The sequence below is a fragment of the Rhinoraja longicauda genome, chromosome 4 (genome assembly GCF_053455715.1).
Source record: "Rhinoraja longicauda isolate Sanriku21f chromosome 4, sRhiLon1.1, whole genome shotgun sequence".
Classification (NCBI taxonomy): domain Eukaryota; kingdom Metazoa; phylum Chordata; class Chondrichthyes; order Rajiformes; family Arhynchobatidae; genus Rhinoraja; species Rhinoraja longicauda.
In genome coordinates, this window is record NC_135956.1 from 70,664,479 (window position 1) to 70,683,895 (window position 19,417).

Genomic DNA, 19,417 nt, shown 5'->3' on the forward strand with positions numbered 1-19,417 from the left:
ACACACTAGGGACAATTTATAAGCCACTTAACCCACAAACCTACACATGTTTAAAATGTAGGAGGAAACCGGAGCACCCAGAGAAAACTCATATGGTCACAGAGGAAATGTACAAACTCATTACAGACGGCACGTAGTTAAAATTGAACATGGGTTTTGGCACAGTAAGGCAGCCACTCGACCACTGTGCCGTCTCGGTACCAGCCACCATCTTTGGTCAACTACAGACAAGGCTTGGGAACACATACTAGACTTGGCAGTGACACCCACATCTAGAGGATATATTTATTAAACAATCCATAATTGCTACTTACTGACTTTTGTTCTTTATTTGTCAGGCATTTTAAGTGCTTGAGTAACATGCGTCAGTTATTAAAATGTATATTTATCCTATATCTTCAATTGTCAATTAGAATCTACTGGTATAACATTGCTGAAGGCTTGAGATGGTGCAACATTAAGAGCATATACTACAGCTATCATTTCTCGCTGTGGTGTAACAAGAGCTAACATTTTGTTGAGATTCAGAAAACCAGAGTTACAAATGTGATGGATTTGTTGTTATGGTAATACAAGAGCTTTTTGTTAGGTACAAAGGTACAGTGGCCCCAGATTTTGTATGTATTTGGAAGCATTGGAGGAAGTTAGTGTAGCTGCTACCAAAGTGAAAAACTTTTTTTGAAGACACAAAAACTACAGATGTTGGAAGCATGAACAAAACATAAAGTGCTAGAGGAACTCTATGGGTCAGGCAGCATTGTAGAGGGTAGACACAAAATGCTGGAGTAACTCAGTGGGTCAGGTAGGATGGATGACGTTTCGGGTTGGAACCTCTCTTCAGACCTGCTCATCCTTTTTCTCCAGAGATGCTGCCTGACCCGCTGTTACTCGAGCACTTTGTGTCTATTTTCAGGATAACCAACATCTGCAGTTCCTTCCCAGAGCATTGTGGAGGGAATGGACAGATGGCACTTTGGATTAAGACCCTTCTTATTACCTTTTTCACCGACCCAAAGCATCTTCTGTCCCTTCCTCCAGTGCTTTGTGTTTTGCTATTCTGAATCTGTAAAAGCTTTTTGAATCTGCTATTATATCTGTCTCCACCAGCACCACTGGCAGTGCATTCTAGGCACCCACCACTCTGTGGAGAAAAAAAAAACTTGACCCAAATATCTCCATTAAATTTTCCCCCTCTCACCTTATAGCTTCACCCTCTAGTGTTGAACATATCTACCCTGGGGGAAAGGTTCTGACTGTCTACCCTATTTATGTATCTCACACTATGGCTCGGTCTGCCAAGAGCTACTAGAACTTCATAAGTTCTTAAGTTCTAGGAGCAGAATTAGGCCATGTGGCCCATTAAGTGTACTCTGCCATTCAATCATGGCTGATCTATCTTTCCATCTCAACCCCATTCTCCTGCCTTCTCCCCATAATCTGGTTGCTAACCATCGCAACTCCCATTCACGGACCAACATTTATTTTCTGAGTCAACTCCTCTATTGTCAGAGTGAGACCACATGCAAATTGGAGGAACTGTGCCTCATATTCCTCGGGTAGTTTGCAACCCAGTGGTACGAAGATTGAATTCTCCAACCACTCTCTAGACACAAGGGACAATATACAGAGGTGGATTAGCTCACATACCCGCACGTGTTTGGGATGTGGGAGGAAACCGGAGCACGCAAATGGTCACAATGTGCAAACCCCACACAGAAAGCATTCAAAGTCATTATTGAACACAAGTCTCTAGCGCTGTGAGGCAGCGGTTCTACCTGCTGCACCACTGTGCCGCCCTTCTGAAATCATCCTCAAACATTTGACCCAGGTGGAATGTTAAATCCACCACCCCCTCAATTTAGCCAGAAGCAGGAAGCTACAAATAATTTGAATGACAGCCAAGCTTCTTTTGCTTCCTGCAACCTAATTGCTATCAAACATTTCGCTGGGGGAGGTTTTACTCAAATGTACAGAACTTCCTTGTTCGAATGGATTGCAAACCAGTTCATTGAGTAAATATTGCATTGGAGCCAAAGAGGAAAGTTGGATTTGATTGCAGATCTCATAATATCACTGCTTGTATGAAAATGTCACCAAGGGCAAATTAAATTTAATGTTGAGAAAATGTGGAATGATATATTTAGGTGGGAAGAATGAGACCAGGCAGTATAAATTTAAAGACAATTTTTAAAAGTACGAAGTAAAGTGGAGAGATCTGTTGCTAGATGTAGATATAATGTTGAAAGCAGGAGGGTCGTTTGAGTAAGTGTGTTCATGCAATATATCGGGTCTTGGGCTTTATAAATAGAGAAATGGTGAACAAGACAAAGGAAATAATGTTGAACCTTCATAAAATGCTAGTTTGGCTGAAAATGTTTATTGGGGACAGGGAACTGTAAATGCAAGAATCGTGAGTAAAACTCAAAGTGCTGGAATAACTCAGTAGGTCAGGCAGCTTCTCTGGAAGATGTGGATCGGTGGCGATTTGGGTCGGGACCCTTCTTCAGATTCGTGGACAGGTGAAGTTTCAGGTTGGGACCCCTCCCAGCAACAACCTTTTTTCTTCTCCTGTCTCCAACGTTCCTCCCCCTCATGGATTCCCTCTGGTAGCCTTCTACCCTCTATTTCCAACATAACTATCTTGACTTCTCCGTTCCCCTTGACCACTCCAATCCCAGCCCTTCTGAATGCACAGGCTCCCTATCACTCAGCACAATTCCAATAGTCTGAAGAAGTGTCCCGACCCAAAGCAACATCTGTCCATTCCCTGCACAGATGATGCCTGACCCATTGATTACCACAGCACTGTGTTTTACTATTGTTATTCATTTCCAGGCAATGCACATAAAAGAAAAATGCAAAGACTTTGGAGAGAGTACAGGGAAGATTTGTCAAAATAGACCCATGGATAAGGGACTCAGTTGTATGGCCAAACTCTAGAAGCAGCAAGATTTGAGGAAATATTTTAGAAGTATTTAAAATCATAAAAAGTTATTTACGGAGTAGATGGAGTGAAATTGTTCCCATTGGCAGAGAGTTTCAAGAAATATGGCAAAGATGCAATAGTGGTGTTTAGGAGGCTTTTGGATAGGCACGTGGATGTGTTTGAAGGTTCTGGGCCTGTACTCACTGGAGTTTAGAAGCATGGGGAGGATCTCATTGAAACCTACTGAATATGAAAGGTCTAGATAGAGTGGATGTGGAGAAGATGTTTCCAGTAGTGGGAGAGTCTATGACCAGAGGGCACAACCTCAATAAAAAGACGTACCTTTAGAATGAAGTTGAAGAATTATTTTAGCCGGAGGGTGGTGAATCCATGGAATTCATTGTCCCAGATGGCGGTGGGGGTCAAGTCATTGGGTATTTTTAAAGTAAAGGTTGATAGGTTCTTGATTCGTAAGGGATTCAAAGGTTACGGGGAGAAGGCAGGAGCAAGGGGTTGAGAATGAAATATAGATCACCCATGATCCAATGGTGGAGCAGACTCGATGGGCCGAATACCCAACTCTGCTCCTGTGTCTCATGATCTTATGCAGAGAATGAATATGGATCATGAGCGGGCAGATGAGATTAGTTTAACTTGGCATCATGTTTGGCATGGACATAGTGGGCTGAAGGACCTGTTGCTGTGTTGTACTGCACAATGTTATCAAGAAGAAAATAAGCTTTGCACAGCACTCAGCCTGGAATGTATTGCCTGGGGCAGCATCAGAGATGGCAAAACTCAAAAGTATCAGAAGGGAAAAGATTGGAAGATTATGGAAAGCGACAGGACAGTGGTTCAAGCTGGATTGCTTTTATGCAGAACTGATATGGAGGTGATGGACAAAATAATTTTGATTGATTGAAAAATACCACATGGAAAAAGGAACTCCGGCCCGCCAAGTCCGTGCCGACAATGGATCGATCACCTGTTCACGCTAGTTATGTAACCCCATTTTCTCTTCCGCCCCCTGCATGCTAGGGGCAGTTTGCAGAGTTTATGTCTAACTTGGGAAGTTGAGGGTAGAGGTTGAGCAAAGGAAGTTAGCTATGACATCGGTTATAGGGAAGATGGCAAATTGGGGAAGAAAAATGGTCCTGAAGTCAGCCTGTGGAATTAAACTTTTACGAGTACATTTAGTAACGCAAATGGAACCAATTGAAAGGAAGTGTTGATGATGGTAAATTCAGGAGGAACATGGGTGTGGGAAAATGACTGAGAACATAGAGCAGTACAGCACAGGAACCATCCCTTCAGCCTACAATGTCTGATCCGAATATGATGTCAAGAGCAACTCTTATCTGCCTATACATAATTCATCGCCCTCCTATCCCTGCATATCCATGTGCCTATCCAAAAGTCTCTTAAACACAACTATTCCACAAAGGCAATGGTCTGCTTTTATAGTCAAGTTTTACTTGAATAATAAAACATTATCTGTGACTGTCTCCGATGCTCCAGATCAAAGAACATCAGCACAGGAACAGGCCCTTTGACTCACACTGTACCGAACATGATACCAAGTTAAACTAATCTCCTCTGCCTGCACTTGATCCATATCCCTCTATTCCCTGCATATCCATGTGGCTATCCTAAAGCATCTTACATGCCACTATCGTATCTGCCTCCACCACCACCTCTGCCAACACGTCCCAGACACTTGCCACTCTGTGTTAAAAAAAAAACCTTGCTTCGCACATCTCCTTTAAAGTTTGCCCCTCTCTCTGAAAGCAATGCCCTCTGGTCTTTGACATTTCCACCCTGGCAAAAAGATTCTGACTGTCTACCCTTTTTTGCCTCTTTTTCTTTTGTAAACCGCTATCAGATATATCTTAGACACAGCATGGAAACAGGCCTTTGGTCCAACAGGCCCACACTGACCATCAATCCATTCCCTGTACCCTGGGGCCAATTTTAAAGAAGATAATTAACCTACAAACCCGTGCGTCTTTGGGATGTGGGAGGAAACCGGGGCACCTGGAAGAAACCCCCACGGTTATAGGAGAACATGCGAACTCCACACAAACAGCACCCAAGGTCGGAATCGAACATGGGTTTCTGGCGCTATGAGACAGCAGTTCTACCAGCTGTGCTGCCTGCTCTCAAGTGGAGCAGAAGCTCTGGCATGGACACCTTTGGCTGAGACGGCCTGCTTCTGCTTTGTAAATCCTTTGTAAACATGACTGTTCTTTTACCAACTAGTATGCTGTGATGACCTTGATAAGCCGTTGTTGACAAATTCATGTGGAACTTGTGTGCTTTGTGGAATAATGCTTTCCATGTTCAGCAGTCTGTGCTAAGCCGACTAATTTGTTTTGTTAAATAGACAAAGAAAAACAAGAAGAAACCAAAGCCAGAGATGAAGTTTCTGCAGGATGTGCTCCAGAATCGGGCAGACGGTAGAGAAACTGATGAAGGTGGGTTCTGCTAACTTGGTGCCATTGTTGGTTCAAAGACCAAAATCGCAAGGCATATTTTCCCCGTAGAACAGTACAGCACAAGAACAGGCCCTTCAGCCCACAATGTCCGTGCCAAACATGATGCCAAGTTAAACCAGCCAATTAAAAAACCTAAATTGTTCTGCAGTTTGAAATGAACTGTGGAAATGGCAAATGTGCTGCGGAAAGTTGGTTTTGCTGAACGGTGCTTGGTGAGTATGTTGATATACCATTGTGCCAATGTTATACGTTCTTATAAATCATACAGTATGGACACAGGCCCAACTTGCCCACGCAGACCAACTAGTCCCACCTGCCTGCGTTTGGCCCATATCCCTCCAAATCTTTCCTATCCATGTACCCGTCCAAATGTTTCTTAAACCTGGTGATATCTCGGCATGGCAACTAGGGAAATTAAAGTTAAGATATAGATTCGTATACATTGAGTCATACAGCCAGGAGACGGGTCCTTTGGCCCAACTTGCCCCTGCCAACCAAGATGGGTGTTTGACCCATATCCCTCTAAACCTTCCCTAATCATATTGTCAGTAATGACAGTACAGATTGTCTTAAAAACTCAAATTGGTGACCATTGTCGTTCGTTCAGTCGTAATCTTATTCAGTGTGTCCATTGTGACTGCTAACCCACTAACATTGATAATGTGAGCTGCCGTCTTAGTTAAGGGGCAATTTAGGATGGCTAAATTAGTACGCTAAGTGGGTGCTGGCTTTGGCAACAACACCAATAGCCAATGAATGAATCTCTTTTTAAAATCAAAACTGGTGAAATTGGCAAATGTTCGTTCTCAAGTTGTGATGAATATTGTTAAATTGTTAACAAACCTGGTCCTTCCATAAGCTATGGTACCGTCTGATTCTCCAAACGACCTCATTGCAGACTGATCTTTTATTTTTGATAAAAGACACAGTATAGAAATGGGCCACACTGACTATTCACACGAGTTCTATGTTGTCCCACTTTTGCATCCACTCCTAACACACTTGAAACAATTTACAGAGGGGCAATTAATCTGCAAACCCACGTCTTTGGGATGTGGGGGGGGGGGGGGGGGGGGGATGAGCACCCGGATGAAACCCACATAATCACAGGAACAACTCTACGCAGAGAACACCTGAGGTCAGGATCGAACGTGGGTCTCTAGCTACTGTGCCGCCCTAATTTTCTCCAGAGCCATTGTGCTACAATGCTGGGAAACTACACTGTGGTATCTGGTATCATTCTCTTTGCTCTCACTTTTTGTACTTGTGTTGACTTGATTCTATTCATGTATAGTATCTGGGGATACAAGGAACTGCAGATGCTGGCTTACAAAAAAAGACGAAGTGCTAGAGTAACTCAGTGGGTAGATAGGTGAAACGTCACCTATCCACATTCTCCAGAGGTGCTGCCTGACCTGAGTTTGGATTTATTCCGAGTAGAAATTGACCAATATTTAAGCTACACATATTATGCCCATTTTGGTTGTCCCATAACGAGAAGAACGTGGAGGCTCGGAGAGGGTGCAGAAGAGGTTTACTAAAATGCTGCTGGGAATAGAGGGGAGGAGCTGTAAGGAGAGGCTAGAAAGACGTGGATTGTTTTCTCTATAGAAGGGTATAAAATTATGAGAGACACAGAGAGCGTATTCAATCATAATCTTATTCTCAAGTACGAGATTGCCACAGTTCTTGTTTTTTCCCTGTTGAAAACCTGGTGAAGTGGTAGTTAAAGAAAGTTATCCGATTCCCAAAATTAAATAGATCCAGGTCCACGCCCGTTGGTCTCCCAAGGATGATGACTTGTTGAATAAGATCCTGTTGACTGCTGCTTAGATTTGCGAGGAAAAGGGAGTTGGCAAAGTGATATATCTTGCATGAATTGCACGGCTTGAAATTGCGCCTGCTCCTCATCATGGACTTGCTTTCCTAAACTGCGGAACACCTGCAGCATCTAATAGACGTTGCTGGGCAAATATCATGACCCAGGATGCTGCCATAATGCCATCAATCAGTGCTGATGATATATTACGGGAGCTTGTTGGGTGCTTTGTGTAGGTAGGCTCTACAGACAGTCTGTCACTCGATGCTTAAATCAACAAGACCATTGCAATACCTGGAGCTGTTATGTCCAAGTTGAGTAAGAGGTGAACGTCATCCTGATGGAGATCACCAAATGATGAGCAGACCAGGCCTGTGAACCTATACCTAGTTAATAATTACAGTACCACAACTGGCTTTGTGATGACCCAACAAGGGATAGTTTGATTGTTTAGTTTATTGTCGCATGTATTGAGGTAGATTGAAAAGTATTTATTTGTTGCATGCTGTCAGTAAAAAAGACCATACAGGATTACAATCAAGCCGTGCACAGTACAGGAATAAAATTTAGTGCAAGATAAATTCTAGTAAAGTCTAATGAAAGATCGTCCGAGACTTCAATTGGGTAGAAGGGGACGTACAACGAGATCTGGATGTCCTAGTGCATCAGTCACTGAAAGGAAGCATGCAGGTACAGCAGGCAGTGAAGAAAGCCAATGGAATGTTGGCCTTCATAACAAGAGGAGTTGAGTATAGGAGCAAAGCGGTCCTTCTGCAGTTGTACAGGGCCCTAGTGAGTCCGCACCTGGAGTACTGTGTGCAGTTTTGGTCTCCAAATTTGAGGAAGCATATTCTTGCTATTGAGGGCGTGTAGTGTAGTTTTACTAGGTTAATTCCCGGAATGGCGGGACTGTCATGTGTTGAAAGACTGGAGCGGCTAGGCTTGTATACACTGGAATTCAGAAGGATGAGAGGGGATCTTATCGAAACATATAAGATTATTAAGGTGTTGGACACTTTAGAGGCAGAAAACATGTTCCCAATGTTGGAGGAGTCCTGAACCAGGGGCCACAGTTTAAGAATAAGGGGTAGGCCATTTAGAACGGAGATGAGGAAAAACCTTTTCAGTCAGAGAGTTGTAAATCTGTGGAATTCTCTGCCTCAGAGGGCAGTGGAGGCCAATCCTCTGAATGCATTCAAGAGAGAGCTAGATAGAGCTCTTAAGGATAGCGGAGACAGGGGGTATGGGGAGAAGGCAGGAACGGGGTACTGATTGATCAGCCATGATCACATTGAATGGTGGTGCTGGCTCGAAGGGCCGAATGGCCTACTCCTGCACCTATTGTCTATTGACAATAGGTCAGGACTGCTGTCTCGTTGGTGAGAGGACAGGTCAGTTGCCTGATAACAGCAAGGAAGAAAATGTCCCTGAATCTGGGGCTATGTGTTTTCAAACTTTTATACCTCTTCCCTGATGGGAGAGGGGAGTAGAGGGAGTGACTGGGGTGAGACTGGTCCTTGATTATGCTGGCGGCCTCGTTGAGGCATTGTAAAGTGTAGATGGAGAGGGAGGTTGGTTTGCGTGATTGCCTGGGCTGGAAATTGCTTGCGGTCTTGGGTGGAGCTGTTCCTAGACCAGGCCGTGATTTAGTGACAGGAGGGAAAACCATGCAGGATTCTCTTGCCTCATCATTATCCAGCGCCACACATTGCTGCACTCCTCCACAGCCTGGCATGACACAAGGAAAGGGCCAACACCTTTGCTACCTTGGGTGCATTCTGAGCATTTCCTGTCAGATATGGTAACCATCATAACAGTACTGGAATTCACCAAGATGTTCGTCGCTAAGTCAATGACATTTGCAGTGGATTGATCGAACCCATCAGATTGATTATATCTGCAACACAAAGGGTTTTCTATATGGTGCAATGGTTGGTCACGACCATGCTGGATGCCCGTGACTCTGTTATGACAACCCAGAGATAAGACATGAAGATGTCAGACATCAACACACACAACTGGGGGATGTTGGCTAATGAATCTGGAGACTGATTGTTTAGGTGGGCATTGGAAGAGACTAGAAGCAGAAAGTTTGACAAGAGGAAGAAAACAGAGACTTTGTACTGTTTCAGCCGATTATCTTCATCTGAAGCAGAGATGGATGATGAGCGTTTTGACGGCTTTGGGTCCATACTCGCTGGAGTTTTGAAAGATAAGTGGGACCTCATTAAAACTTACCAGACAGTGAAAGGCCTGGATAGAGTGGATATGAAGAGGATGTTTGAGTTTAGTTTATTGTTGCTTGTACCGAAGTATCGTGAAAAGCTTTCGTTGCATGCTAATCAGTCAGCGGAAAGACAATATTTGATTACAATAGAGCCATTCACAGTGTACAGACGCATGATGACGGGAATGATGTTTAGTGCAAGATAAAGCTAGTAAAGTCCGATCAAAGATAGTCTGAGGGTCTCCACTGAGGTAGATAGTAGTTCAGGACTGCTCTCTAGTTGTGGTAGGATGGTTCAGTTGCGTGATAACAGCTGGAAAGAATCTGTCCCTGAATCTGGAGGTGGGCATTTTCAATAGACAATACTTCACACTTCTACACCTCTTGCCTGATGGGAGAGGGGAGTATCCACTAGTGGGAGAGTCCAGGGCAAGAGGGCACATCCTTTAGAAAGGAGATACGGAATTTCTTTCGTCAGAGCCTGGTGAATCTGGAATTCATTGCCACAGACGGATGTGGAGACTTCATTGGTTATTTTTAAAGCAGAGATTGACAGGTTCTTGATTACGAGGTTCTTGAAGCAGGAGAATGGGGTTGAGGGTGAAAGATAGATCAGCCATGTTTGAATGATGGGGTAGACTCGATAGACCAAAAGTCCTATTCTGCTCCTATGACTTATGAACAGCCTTGCCAGAGTGAGACTCCTCAACCACACCAGGCAACTAACAACACTTAGTTGTCTACAAAGTGCAACAATTCTTCAACAGAATTTAAGGCAGTGCTATCTTTAAAGTACAATTGGCCAGTGGCAGAATTCCTGACATGTTTCTCTAATTGCATCCATCTCCTTGGTGATAAGGCGACAGAATGTTGTTTGGTTCCCCTCCCTTGCTGGGTAACTAGAGGGCCACTTATGGCACAGTGAATATGCATGTAGTATAGGTTAGGCAGTCCCAGAGGAGACTCTCTGCTGTTTGGATTACTGCTGTTAGACAAGTCCACCACTGTTACTCTCCTTGTTCTCCTTGTTTCAGTCTCTATCTGTAAACCAGCAAGAGCGTTACCAACAAATGATCAGACTGGCCTAACTGAGGAAGAGGGATGGAGCGATAGGTGTACTTGGTGATGAGGCAGTGGTCAGGAGGGTTAACACTGTGTGGGATGGAACGATGTTGATGTTACTGAAGTTATATTGAATTTTAAGTCTGCTCTATGGGCCACTGGGCCGCATTTGGACTATTGCGTGCAGTTCTGCTCACCCTGTTGCAGGAAGGATGTGGAGGCTTTGGAAAGGTTGCAGAGGAGGTTTACTCGAATGATTCCTGGATTAGGTGGTAATATCTACAGGAAGAGGTTGGACAGACTTGGATTGTTTTCTCTGGAACGCTGGAGGTTGGAGGGAGACATGATGGAAGTGTGTACAATTATGAGACGTAGATTGGGTAGGCAGTCAGAACCTTTTTCCAGGATGAAAAAAAATCAAAACCAGGGGGCATGGCTTTAAGGTGAGAGCACCAATGTTTAAAGAAGATGTGCGAGGCAAGATTTTACACAGAAGGTGGTGAGTGCCAGGAGTGTGCTGAAACTTGGTGGTTGAGGCAGATACAATGGTGGCATTTAAGAAGCTTTTGGATAGGCACATGGACATGCAGGGAATGGAGGGATATGGATTATGTGCAGGCAGATGAGAGTGGGTCTTGGCATCATGTTCGGCAAAGACATTGTGGGCGGAAGGGCCTGTTTTTGTGCTGTATTCTGTATCATATCCGATGTTGAATGGGACATTAGGATTCGGTGTCTTCAGATTTGACAGCCAAGAGAGTTGGCGTGGCTTGGGGTAGTATGCAGAACGCCCATAAGATGGAAGAGGGGAATTCCCTCAGTAGATCAAAGGAATGGCATTTTCTGATCAGGGGACCAGAATTGAGCTAAAACTGTCACATCAGTGCACCGCAAAATGCTGACCATAAAGGAGATGCTGCCGTCTTTCCCCAAGAGTGTGGACTATAAGTGGAGAAATCTTGGGATGTACAGCAGGGTCAGGTGAGACAGGGGTAAAGTTAAATGGGTGTATAATACAGTTTCAACAAAAGAAAGAACACAGAAGCCCCTAATTATCGTGGAATAGTCATGCATCGTCGAAACAGGCCCTTTGGCCAAACGTGCCCCCGCCAACCAATGCCCCATCTACATTATACCCACCTGTTTGCGTTTGCCCCGTAACCTCCAAACCTGTCCTATCCATGTACCTGTCTAAATGTTCTATAAATGTTGTAATGGCACCTGTCTCAACTACCTCCTCTGGTAGCTCATTCAAAGTACCTTCCACCTTTGTGTTAAAGAAAAATGTCCCTCAGGTTCCTATTAAATCTTTGCCATCTCACCTTAAACCCATGTCCTCTCTCCAAGCTTGTTGTTGAGTGATTGAATGCTGGAGAGTGGAAGGCCAAAATCCCTGTTGTTTCAGCCACAGCTGGAGCCCTCCCCAAGTGCCTGCTTCCTTGTTTTGTTCGTGCTCACAGCTGGGACTTCCTGAGTATGATGTCCAGTAAACAGTTTGGATGAGGTGTTAACAAAAATATTGTTGAGTTGTATTGTGGAAGTGAAAGGATGTGTTCCTTGTGATGTAGAAACTAGGAACTAGATGCTGGTTTACAAATAAACACAAAGTGCCTGTACGAAGCAGGGTCACGACCCAAAAGATCACCTATCCATGTTCTCCTGAGATGCTGCCTGATACATTGAGTTACTCTGGGTTGTTTTTTGGTCCTTGTGACTCTTAGGTGAAGGCATCACTTTTAGTTTAGTTTAGAAATGGGGAGAAGGCAGGAACGGGGTACTGATTGAGAGTGATCAGCCATGATCGCATTGAATGGCGGTGCTGGCTCGAAGGGCTGAATGGCCTACTCCTGCACCTATTGTCTATTGAAATACAGCAACCAAACAGGCGCTTTGGGCCATTGAGTCCACACTGACCATCGATCATCCATTCACATGTCTATGTTATTCCACTTTCTCATCCATTCCCTACAAACTCCGTACGGACGAGCACCCATAGTCAGGATAAAATCCGGGACTCTGGCGCTGTAAGGCAGCAACTCTACCGTGCGCCACCGCACAAATCTATTTGTGTAGCAAGGAACTGCAGATGCTGGTTTATACCAAAGATTGACACGATGCTGGAGTAACTCGGCAGATCAGGCAGCATCTCCGGAGAAAAAGAATACATAATGTTTGGGACAAAGACCGATCATTTATTTATTTGCCCCAGTACTCCACAATTTGAGATTTGTAATATAAAAAATCACATGTGGTTAAAGTGCACATTGTCAGATTTTAATAAAGGCAATTTTTATACATTTTGGTTTCACCATGTAGAAATTACAGCAGTGTTTATACATAGTCTCCCCCTTTCAGGGCACCATAATGTTTGGGACACAGCAATGTCATGTAAATGAAAGTAGCCATGTTTAGTATTTTGTTGCATATCCTTTGCATGCAATGACTGCTTGAAGTCTGCGATTCATGGACGTCACCAGTTGCTGGGTGTCTTCTCTGGTGATGCTCTGCCAGGCCTGTATTGCAGCCATCTTTAGCTTATGCTTGTTGTGGGGGCTAGTCCCCTTCAGTTTTCTCTTCAGCATATAAAAGGCATGCTTAATTGCTTCAGATCGAGTGATTGACTTGGCCACTCAAGAATTGGCCAAGTCAATCACTCGATCTGAACCCAATGATGGGTCTTTGTCTCAAACATTATGGAGGGCATTGTAGGAATGTTTAGACTTGAAACCCTTCTTCAGACTGAAAGTAAAGGTGGGGGCAATAAACTGGAGGCGAGAAAAGGCAATAATAATAATAATAAACATTTATTTTTTATAGCGCTTTTCCAAATGCTCAAAGACGCTTTACAAAAACAGTCAAGACATAAAAACAAACAAACGAACTGTCCTGACGGAGAAGCGGCGAACAAATAGCGCCAGCGTCCTCTCACGTCAGGGTCCGGCAGTAGACAATAAAGAACACAAGACACACAATTACAATTTTTAACACAAACAGCCATCACAGTGATTGCTCCAGACACACCCTCACTGTGATGGAAGGCAAAGAAAAGTCTTGTCTCCTTCTCATGGCAAGAACAAATCGGGGCTGGCAATAGGCGACTTCAGGAAGGGTGAGGCCCATAATGACCCATTGTTGTCTGGGAAGATGTAATAACAAGAGTGATACAAAGATGTGACCAGTGGAACTGGTAGGACAACTAAAGTGGAGGAGGGAGGGGGTGGAGAGTCATAGAGTCATAGTCTTGCAGCGTGGAAACATGCCCTTCATTCCAACTTGCCCACACCAGCCAACATGTCCCATCTACACTGTCCCACCTGCCTGTGGTCGGCCCATATCCCTCTCAACCTGTCCTTTCTACGTACCTGTCTAAATATTTCTTAAACGTTGACATCGTACCTGCCTCAACTACCCCCTCCGGCAACTTGTTCCATATCCATACCACCTGTTGCGTGAAAAAGTCACCCCTTAGGTTCCTATTAAATCTTTCCCCCCCTTACCGTAAACCGATGGGATGGGGAGGAAATGTAGGAGTTATTTGAAATTTGAGAAATCAACGTACATACCATTGGTTGTAAGCTGCCCAAGTGAAATCTTCCCTAGCCAACGATGGGCTATTATGGACTCCACCCTTCCTGGGGTCATCTGCTGTCGGCCCTGATTTGTTCTGGCATTGTCCAGTTTATATCCTCTCCCCCACCCCCACCTCTACTTTCAGTCTGAAGAAGGGTTCTGAACTGAAACATCGCCTATTCTTTTTCTGACATTTTGCCTACCAATCTATCTGTATCCCTCTTAGAAACATAGAAAATAGGTGCAGGAGTAGGCCATTCGGCCCTTCGAGCCTTATTCTTCTTGGCTTTGACCATTATTGATACTTCGCCAATATGTGCTGACAAGTCTCTCCCGTGCATCCTATGGCAATATACCACTCCATCCCACAGCGTCTTGTACTGCCACTCAAGCCAACAACCTTTCCAGTTATACTCTACACATCTCTAACATGTAAAGAAACGAGGAACTGCAGATGCTGCCTTACAAAATAAAAAAGCAAAGTGCTAGAGTAACTCAGCGGGTCACGCAGCATTTCTAGAGAACATGGATAGTTTAATTTATTGTCACGTGTTTCGAGGTCTAGTAAAAAGCTGAAAAGATATGTGACTTTTCGGGACCCTCCTTCAGACTGATTTGGGGTGGGGGGGAAGAATAGCTGGAAGAGAGGGGCAGGATAAAGCCTGGCAGTTGTTAGATAGGTACGGGGGGGGGGGGGGGGGGGGGGGGGGTTGTTTGGTAGAGAAGTGGTTGGATAAAAGCCAGAGATGAAAAAACAAAGGTTTGAAACAAAAGTATTGAGTTGCAAATTGTGAAGATTGAGGAAGAAATGTAGATGCTGGGGAAGGGGAGACAGGTATGAGTCCCGGTGAGGTGCAGGGAAGAGAGGGGAAGTGGGCGAGGGGTGTTTGTTGTTATCCAAAATTGGAGAATCCAATATTCATACCATTGGGTTGTAAGCTACCCAAGCAGAATATGGAGTGCCGTTCCTCCCGCTTGAGTGTGCCTCACTCTGGCAATGGAGGAGGCCCAATAACATAAAATGTACTGTTATGCCACCCATCTGCGCTCGTGAACATACTCACTGAAACCGCCGCTCCAAGTTCTTAAATTTTCCCTACTGATTGGCAAATCGCATGCTGTGGGTTTGTTGTTGAAAATGTCGGCAGTGGAAGCTCATGGGCTTGGATCTGGTTGGGAAATCAGTTGGTTGTCAGGAGGCAGTGAGCTTATGGAAAGCAGGCATTAGCCAAGTTGCTTGGGTATGAATATTGGAATGCCACAAGAGCATAGATTTATACCCACAGTTATTTACAGCCTTTATTCATGAATATTGGAATGGAGTGATTGAGGCAAAGAAACATGATGTTGTGAAAGGTGATGATAGTGTCAGATTACAAAGAAATATTAAGGGCCACAGCAGTGGGGAAATGAGTTTTAAGGTGGGTAACGGTCAAGTCACATACTTTAGACCGCAAAAGGACAGCAGAGTAGGTGGTAAATTGTGGGACACAAAGTGCTGGAGTAACTCAGTGGGTCAGGCAGCATTGTTGGAGAACATGGATAGGTGACGTTTCAGGTCAGGTCCCTTCAGTCTGAAGATGGGGCCCGACCTGAACCATGTCCTCCACAGATGCAGTTTTATCCGCTGAGTTACTCCAGCACTTTGTGTTCTACTCAGAATTGCAGCACCTGCAGTTCCAGTGTCTCCATAAATTGTGAGATGCTCATCCCAATGTGCTTGGGGTCATGATACACAGTCTGACCGCTGAATATAATTGAAGAGGCTTCAGAGAATGGAGATACAAGAGAAAAATAGGACAGAGTGCTGGAGCAATTCGGAAGGTCAGGCAGCATCCTTGGAGTACATAGATAGGTGCCGTTTCGGGTCAGGATGCTTCTAAAGACTGAATGTGGTGGGGATAAGTGGGAGAGAAAGCTGGAAGAAAGTATGGGCAGGACAAAGCCTGACGAGTGATGAGTGAAAGTGGATACAGGTTCGGGGAGGAGGGGGGCTTTGATTGGCAGAGGGTTGGTCAAAGGCCAGAGATGAAAAGACAAAAAGTGTGAGATCAGGATAGAAGAGGTGAAAGTTATGAAGCCAGATAAAGGACTAGGAGAAATAGGTGCAAGTCCAGGTGAGGCACTGGGAATCGAGGAAAAAAGAAGAAAAAAAATGATGTCTGAAGAAAGGTCCCATACCAAAACATCACCTGTCATTTTTCTCAGGAGATGCTGAGTTATTCAAGCATTTTGCTTCCAGCTTTTAAAAAATCTTTGTCGGTTTGTTAGCTAAAACTGGAAAATTCAATGTTCAAAGGGCTGGAATATGAGGTGCTGGTCCTCCAGTTTGCAGGTGGCCTCACTCTGGTAATGGAGGAGGCCCAGGATAGAAAGGTCAATGTGAGAATGGGAAGGCAACAGCAGACCGAGAATGAATGTTCAGTGAATGCTGGACTTTACAACTGGAGATGAGTAAATAAAGGGCGAGGTCATACGACAGCCTTTTTTTGTAATTGAATGGGCAGTTTCAAGGAGTCAAATGGCTCGTTCACATTTGCTCTATGCTTAATTTGATCTGTTAGCCTGGAGCTGTGTAAATGCTTTTTTATGATTTGTACACAAGCAGATGCCTTGTTTTTGATTTCATTGCTCTATTTTGACTTTGCGGTGTGAAATATTTTCTTGCAAATTACTTGTAAAATAAGAAATGATCTGGGTAACAAGTCATTCCCTAGAGAGAGAGAAAGAGAGCACTTGTTTTGAGCTGGCGCTTTGTCCACACTGGATCCAATTATGTCCATATGAAAACCTTTCTCTGCTTAACTGCGATAATGTGCATTCCAGGGAGACCGTTGCTATTTAAAACAATGTTTGCCTTTTCATAAATCCAGTTGCATTTATTCACAGCTTCTTTGATTCAGATTTATCTTTATTCAGTGAGGCCTTTTCTTTCACAATGCAAAAATTTTGCCGCCTTCATATTGGGGTGGAGTCGTACAGTATAGAAATGGGCCCTTTGGCCCATTGATTCCATGCCGGCTGTCAACCAGCCACCCATCTGTACTAATCCTACACTCTTTATGCTTCCCACATTCTCATCAACTCCCCTCAAATTATACCCCTGGAAGCAATTTACAGATGCCAATTAAACTACAAGAAAGGAACTGCAGATGCTGGTTCAAGATTCAAGATAGCTTTATTTGTCATCCAATATTGGACGAAATTCAGTCACCCACAGTCCAACAATAAAAGCATTAAATAAGCATTAAAATTACACAACCCCAAAAAAACCCCAAAACACAGTCCAACAATAAAAGCATTAAATAGGCATTCAAATTACACAACCCCAAAACCCCCAAAAACACAGTCCAACAATAAAAGCATTAAATAGGCATTCAAATTACCCAACCCCAAAAACACACAAAAAAGAAACATCCATCAAAGAAACATCCATCACAGTGAGTCTCCTCCAGTCCTCTCCTCACTGTGATGGAAGGCCACAATGTCTTTCCCTTCTCCTGCTGTCCTCGCCCGCAGTCAGGTTGTTGTGGTTGCAGGCCGCACCGGACGGTCCACAGCGGGCCAAGCCCAAGGCGCGTCGCAGCCGCTCCCGCAGCCTCCGAAGACGGCCGGCTCCGCCGATGATAAGTCCGATCCGGGGCGGGCGAACACGCTGCTGCTGCCGCTGTTGCTGCACGTCGGGGCGGTCGTGGCTCCCGACATTGAAGCCCCCGCCCAGCAGAGAAATATCCCGCGGCATATCTTAGGCCGCGCCGGACGGTGAAATGTCCTCGACCCAAGCCCCGCGATCCGGGGCGGGCGAACCCGCTGCCGCTGCCGGAGCTCCCGATGTCGGCATCCACGCGGCCCGAGCCTAAGGCGAGTCGCAGCCGCTCCCGCAGCCTCCGAAGACGGCCGGCTCCGGTGATGGTAAGTCCGATCCGCGGGCTCTGCGAACCAGAGCCCTGGAGGCCGACAGCTCCAGGAGTTGGGCCGATGGTAGGCCGCAGCAGGAACGGAGACACCACCCAGAAAACAAAGGTCGGGTCTCCGTTCGGAAGGGACACATATTTACAATGTTACAGTTCCCCCCCTCCCCCCCACATACACACATAGTACACAAACACAAAAACACCACATCACAACTACAATTAAGACAAAAAAAACAACAAAAACACAAAGACAAATGGACCGCAGGTGAGCCGCAGCTGCTAGGGCAGCGCCGCCATTTTGGTCACTGAAGATAGACACAACGGGTTAGGCAGCATCACTGGGAGAAAAAGGATGGATGACGTTTCGGGCCAGGGCCCTTCTTCAGACTCTAAACCTACAAACCTGCATGTCTTTGGGACGTAGGAGGAAGGGGAAGCACCCTGAGGAAACCCACGTTCTCCTTGTGACATCCACATAGTCAGAGGGAGAACATGCAAATTCCACACAGTCAGCACCTGAGGTCAGGATCGAACCCGGGTCTCCAGAGCTGAGATAGCAGCTCTACTATTGTGCCACTGCTACCCCTGCGAAGTGAGGTGACATCCATCTCTACACTCTCCCTCCAACACTTCCCCGTGCGAGTGTGCGGACGCCACACGACTTTTTGCACGTCGTTGATATTGGTGAATATCATTAATATTCATACTGGCATGAATCTTATTGATTGTAAGCCAATAAAGAGTTAAAAAATATTCATCTTTAGCTGGCTCAAGAAAACTTCATTTGTAGCACTGTAGCACAGCTGGTAGATCTGCCTCGCAGCCACCAAAGACTGGTTTGATCCTGACTCTCTGTGGAGCTTGCCCTGTGACCGTGTGGGTTTCCTCCGGGTGCTCTGGTTTCCTCCCACATTCCCGAAGATCTGCGGGTTTGTAGGTTAATTGGCCCTCTGAATTGCCCCTCATGTGTAGGGAGTGGATGAGGAAGTGGGACAACATAGAACAGGTGATCAATGGTTGGTGTGTACTCAAATGACTGAAGGGTCTGTTTCCATGCTGGATCTTCAATCAAGGATGTTGTTCCTTAAACTGACTTTGCATTAATTTCCACTTGCTACATAGAGTCATACAGCCCTTCAGCCCAACTTGCCCACGCCGACCAACATGCTCCATCTACACTAGTCCCACCTGCTTGCATTTGCCCATTTCTTCCAAACCTATCCTATCCATGTACTTGTCCAAATGTTATTTTAAACACTATTATAGCACCTGCTTCAACTACCTCCTCTGGCAGCTCATTCCATATACCCACCACTCTTTTTGTAAAACAAAAAATCTGACATGACTCCCTAAACTGCAAATCTGACCACCTGGGGAAAGTACAAGTATTTGGATCTGTTAACT

General features: G+C 45.0%; 1 protein-coding gene across 1 annotated transcript in view; it reads left to right on the forward strand.

Annotated features, from left to right (window-relative positions):
• Positions 1 to 19,417, forward strand: part of mtdha (metadherin a) — a 78,368-nt gene that overhangs the window by 16,578 nt on the left and 42,373 nt on the right. The window contains exon 3 of the mRNA XM_078398031.1: positions 5,310 to 5,400. Coding sequence (XP_078254157.1) covers positions 5,310 to 5,400 — 91 coding nt within the window. The remainder of the gene's footprint in view (positions 1 to 5,309; positions 5,401 to 19,417) is intronic.